Source organism: Alligator sinensis, unplaced genomic scaffold (assembly GCF_000455745.1).
Source record: "Alligator sinensis unplaced genomic scaffold, ASM45574v1 scaffold858_1, whole genome shotgun sequence".
Taxonomy (NCBI): domain Eukaryota; kingdom Metazoa; phylum Chordata; order Crocodylia; family Alligatoridae; genus Alligator; species Alligator sinensis.
In genome coordinates, this window is record NW_005842079.1 from 1055392 (window position 1) to 1061016 (window position 5625).

A 5625-nucleotide genomic window follows, 5' to 3' on the forward strand; every position below is an offset into this window, starting at 1 on the left:
AACAGAAAGGCAACGTTATCCGGCGGGGGTTTAAAACAAAGGAAAGGGGCTTGGGTTTCAGAACATGAGAGAGAAAAGAGAGAGAAAAGAGGAAACAAAAGAGATCAAACAATTTACTAATTTTTAACAAGAGAGAAAGGAAAGGAGATTCTGTTGGTAACTGTAGTATTGCACAAAAGGAAAGTTATAGCCAATATGTTGCCAACATTAGGAGGATTTGGTGATTTGATTGAATTTTTAGGTTCGTGTTCTGAAATGCAATATATTTAATCTGTTGTATATGTATGGATACGGGCCGTATAGTTATTGGTACATATACACATATACACACATACACACACACACATATATATATGCACGCACATTTATATATATGCATGTTTGGTAGGTCATATGGGTGTCTCTCTCTTATTAGGATATTAACAAAGAAAAGAAACCACATGCTATGCTCTTAGGTGAAGAGAATTACTAAAACAATTTTTTTTAATAAAAATTATTTTTCAGGCATCAACATGGCCAAACCAGGGTCCTTTATGAAGACAGTCCAACCAAAGACTTACCCATTGGATAAAAGTAAAATGCAATACATTGTGGGAGTGCTGCTGCCTTCTGGCTGCCAATGGTCTACAGCTCAGTAATGGCCATTTTCCTTGGTCAGAATTGAAATGGATCCTTCCAAACCTGGATTAGGGTGCAGGGAGATTCTTGGAGGGGAGTGATGAAACAGTCTAGTGTAACCTTCCTATACCCGCTTGGCCTCTACCCTGCCATCTCTGAGTGCTCTTTGCTGGTAACCATTTTGAATGTTATGGAAACTTCTCTGTGCAAACCAGAGCACTGGACACGTAGAAGCATAGGAACCATTTGCCATGAAGGGTCATGTAATCCCTGCAGGTTTCAGGTGAGGTCACTAGGGAATGGCAGAATGGAGCGGGACTCAGTCAGGATCCTTGTTGATATCTGGAAAAATACAGGGCAGTGCCCCATACCTTAAAATGCCTGGAGCTGGCAAGAGCAATTCTCCAAAGTGAACATGCTGATTTTCACTTCAGACATGGAGATGTTCACAGGCGTGTGGACAATGAGGGTGGAGGAGCAAGAGAGGATGTTATAATTTGTAGTCACAATTATTTGTCTTTCATTAATCTCAGGCAAGTCATGTGTTGTGTACAGACACTGTTGATTACCTGGTCCCATTGCATGTGTTAGTACTAATTGAGAATCTGGTCCTGCCACCTTTACTCCTGCTAAGACTCCTTACTCATGTGAGTTGTCCCATTGAAACCAATGGGATGGAAGATTCATGTAAGGAGAACTCTTAAAAGCATAGGTTGCAAGACAGGGCATTAAAGACTTGTCTGTATTGCCACTGAGCCAAGCCTGGCCATGTGGCATAGTCTTGCCCACTCATGCCCACCGTAGCAAATCTCAGAAGTGTGGCTATGCAGTCCCCAGCCACTGTCTGCCTTGGTCTTGCTTATTGGAAGCTATGCAGTCCACAGCCACTGTCTGCCTTGGTCTTGCTTATTGATGTGTGCGCAGGAGACACTGTCTCCTTTCTGGAAATTGCCATCTGTAAGCAGAGCAGGTAGGTGGGGCATGTTTCTCAGCAGTGTTTCCAAGCATAGCATAGAGAACGCAGATGTGGACAAGTGCTATGACTTGACTTTCGCCCAGTGATCAGAGGGGAATCTTGGATGGGATTTCTATGATTTCGGAAAGTGGATTCTTCCTTAGTGAAGGGGTAGAAAGTGTAAAGAGGGGTGTGTGCATGTGTGCTTGGGCATCCTACAGGTTGGCCCAAGAAGGTTTGGAAGGCAAAGGAAGAAAACAGGTGGGGGAAACCCATGTTGTGCCATTCAGCTTCTGCCCAAGCAGGCTGGGATTTGATATCCAGCTAGCAAGACCAGCAGTGCCTTACACCCCCATGGGGATGGTTGCTGTGAGCTGTCCATTGGAATTCATTTGCTGATTTTAAGGCAGCACCCCCAGACTCAGCTCTTCTAGTCCAGCAGTAGTTTTGATGTGCAGCTCCCCTTCTACATACATACATGTGCAGAGATTAGCTAAGAGAGCAGCCAAACCCCTCACTCACCCCAACAAGTCTTCCCACAATGCATTGCAAGACACACAAAGCCCTTTACCAGGGCAGCACAGCCTTAGGTTGGACTGTTGTTTTCTGATAGGACTGTAAGGCGGGGTCTGGATACAAGCCAATGAAAGGAGGAAAAGGAAAGGAATACAGAAACACTAGTAGTTATTCCATCAGCATTGCCATTACAGGGATACCGGGAAGAGGCAACTCAAAGCTGATAGAACAGGGCTGAGATTAAGAACTCCCCATCTGAACCTTGTTAGTGCACACAATCATTTCCCTTCTAACCAGCTCTTTACCACACTTCCCTTTTCTTTGTCTGGTTCTGGCATCTGCCTACCTGGTTATCTGTCTAACATGATATCTGAAAATCTCATCTACACCTGGCTGAGGAGGCAGGTGTGCGGGGGGTAGGGGGCACAGTATGTAGTGGAGCTGGCTATGGTTCTCCTCAAGGCATTGTGCAGGGGGCTATGTGGCAATTTGCTGGGTATGAGCAAGAGAGGTATAGGGGGAAGAATGGGACATTTGGACCAATCCCTGCTTACATGTCTCAGCAGAAGCAGAGAATGAGGTTGGGAAACTCAAGTTTCACATGCTCTCTTTCAAAACCATAGGCTGTGTTTTACAATTTACGATGGCCATGATTTAATCCTGCCCTATCTCCTGCCTGATGTCAGACTAATATGGCTTCCCATGGGAAACAATGAGCAGCGTTAAGCTATGGACACCCCAAATCCAATTCTACCTTTGGTCACATCTATGCCCTCCCAGTAGAGTTACTGAGGATGCATTTGACTCCTTTAACTAGATCCTGACAAATCCCATCTTAAGTTTGCAAGAAGAAACCTGAGAGGTGACATGCCCTTCTTCCCTCATGGCCCATGATTGCTGTTTAAGTGTCAGTTCTCCCATTAGGCAGCAGAACTTTGGTCTTGCTCTGGAGGCATAGGGCCAGCTATTTCCTCTATATTAGGAATAGAGAAGTAGTTAAGGCAGAGGCTGAAGGGTAAACATCATCACATCGCCCAGGCCTTAGACCTGGACTACTCATCAATGTCACTGGGAGAACAATAACTACATCCTGGATATGAAAAATGTTCTTAGCTGTATGCCCCATTGGGCCATTAGGGGCTGCCTTATCACTGGACCAAATCTAGAGGTTCTTACTCAACTCTTCCTCCTAGGAGCTGTGTCTATGTAAAGACTGTAAGAAAGAGCAGATCCAGTCTCTAGAAGCTGCAGATATGCTGAGCTAGATCCCAAGTGCTGCATTGCACTTATAACTCCCCATAATGTTGGCAGGAGGGGCAAGGTGCCTTGCCCTTCTTGGAAGCTGGCCCTTCATTCTGAGTCACACAAAATGACATGGAAACAGAAACTATGGAAGAAGTGATCCAAACTCATCTCTTTCTTCTAATGAGGATGCTTCTAGGTCCTGATCCAGTGGCCGGTGAACTCATTGGAAAGACATACATCATCTTGAGTAGGCATTAAATCAGAGCTACAGTGAATTAAAGGAAATTCTGTCCAAACAGTATGGCAGCACACCAGGTGGTTCCAGGCAGATGTGGACCCATTTCTTGAATATACCATGTCCACTAAATCTGCCCACAATGCCACCTTACTCAGGATCCCAGGGGAAGCCAAGACTTGTTCTGAACTTCCAACACACATCTGCATCATGTAGGCACAGGTGTTCAACTTAAGAGTTGTTCATTTCATTTTGTCAGCATTGTACTCCTAAATAGCTTATGATCAACCAATTTCATCCTGGTTTAAATGGAAATCAGAGACCACAAAAGTTTTTGTTCGACTAAATTAGTTTAAAATTGCCCCTTTAATTAAGCTGATGTCACTCCATGTGTGGATGAGGCCTCAGGGACAGTGACTTTTGAGAAAGCCAGGATGCAGTAACCAATGATTTGTGGTCTTCTTGATATTAGAGATAAGACCTGACCCTTGAAACATAGCTTTTGGTGACATATGGCATAGACCTGCCTAAGAGTCCAGCCTCCTCTGCTCAGCCAACATTTCCCCACTCAGGACCTCTGCAGCTTTGTGCTTTTTATTTTTAAGCAATTTAATTGATCTCTTTCCAGGCACCTCTGATTCTGAAGGTCTCTGCACAGCCCTATCCCATTCAGATTGAGTTGTCTTGAAGAGGAGGGAAGCACAGGAGCAAGGATGGGAGGGAAGAGAGTTGTAGGGAAGGAGTGAGCAAGGGAAAGAATAACAAGAAAAGGATTTGGTGGAGGAAGAGCAGGATATTACACTAGCTACAAAAACCTTATTGAATCAAAACATAACAGTTTCATATGAGCTTGAGTCTTTAACGATATCAAATTGAATTTCTGAGCAATGCACAGGGAAGGAGTGGGGTATAAGTCGTGACAAAGCTCTCATGAACATAACAAGACATGTTGCTTTCAAATAAAGGGTGAAAGAATTGGAGGGAGCGGAAGAGGAGAACGAAGAGGAGAGAGGAACAATCTGGTGGTGGTTTGCAGGTTAGGTGTGGCAAACGGGCAAGGAAATGGGCAAGCAGGCTGGGTGGGGGAGGTGAGGAGGAGTCAGTGAAGGTCAGGAGTGAGGGGTGGGGTATCGGACACGGGTTGGGTGGGACAGAGTGGTGTAGGGTTAGTGGTCTAAGACTGAAAATACTTGCCCTTCATTTTGATGTTTGGTACTGTGTGAATCCACCATAGAGAGAAAGCAAGAAAAAAAAACAAACAAAAAAACAAACAAACAAAAAAAGGGGGATTGGGTGGAAAGGGGGGAAGGGGGGTACAAACAATATTTTATTCAATCGCCGTTTGAATAAAAATATTGTGTATCATAATCATACCAAAAGGAAACCTCTTGCAAAAAACGACATGAAAAGGAAAAGGAAAACAAAACAATAAAAAAGAAAAAGGCCACAGTAAACTAATAAAAAAGTATAGATATAACTAGAGAAATATATATATATATATTTATATACTCAAAATAAAAATGAAAGTCAGTAGCAAACAGTTGCAACAGTCTTGATATAGAAATGTTCTTACTGAGTTAGCACATCATGCAAAAAGTTGAGGTTAAAAGAGACCAGGTAGGGGACAAGAAAGGCAAGAGAGAGAGAGAGAGAAGAAAGAGAGAGAGGTGGGACAGAGAAAAGCAGGAGGCAAGAAAGAGAGAAGCAAGGAAAGAGAAGGTGTGTTTGCCTGAGACCCCCATCCTGTTAGTGGTGTGGTCCTACTGGCAAACATGTTATGTGCTTTGCTTTTTACAGGTGATTCAGTATCCTGTACTGATTTCAGAGGGCATGGGAATATTGTCTAGAAAATAAGAACATAGGACATGGGCTGAGCAGTCCTTGGTGAGGAAGTCAAGTCTGGGGAGAAGACCAGAGCTAGGTTTGATATTTTATTTTGAGATCCCTCTGTGTGTAAAACCAATCTCCAGGGAGAGGTATGCTTTGACCTACACAAGATATGGGGAGTCACAAGATGTTTCTGAATCCTTTTTGCGAAAGCAGGGAAATGTGGGGG

The 5625-nt window shown here is 43.8% G+C and overlaps 1 protein-coding gene across 1 annotated transcript in view; it reads right to left on the reverse strand.

The window, feature by feature from the left end:
• Positions 1-5625, reverse strand: part of CACNA2D2 (calcium voltage-gated channel auxiliary subunit alpha2delta 2) — a 750433-nt gene that overhangs the window by 32910 nt on the left and 711898 nt on the right. The window contains exon 23 of the mRNA XM_025204332.1: positions 4749-4784. Within this exon, the coding sequence (XP_025060117.1) occupies positions 4749-4784 (36 nt within the window). The remainder of the gene's footprint in view (positions 1-4748; positions 4785-5625) is intronic.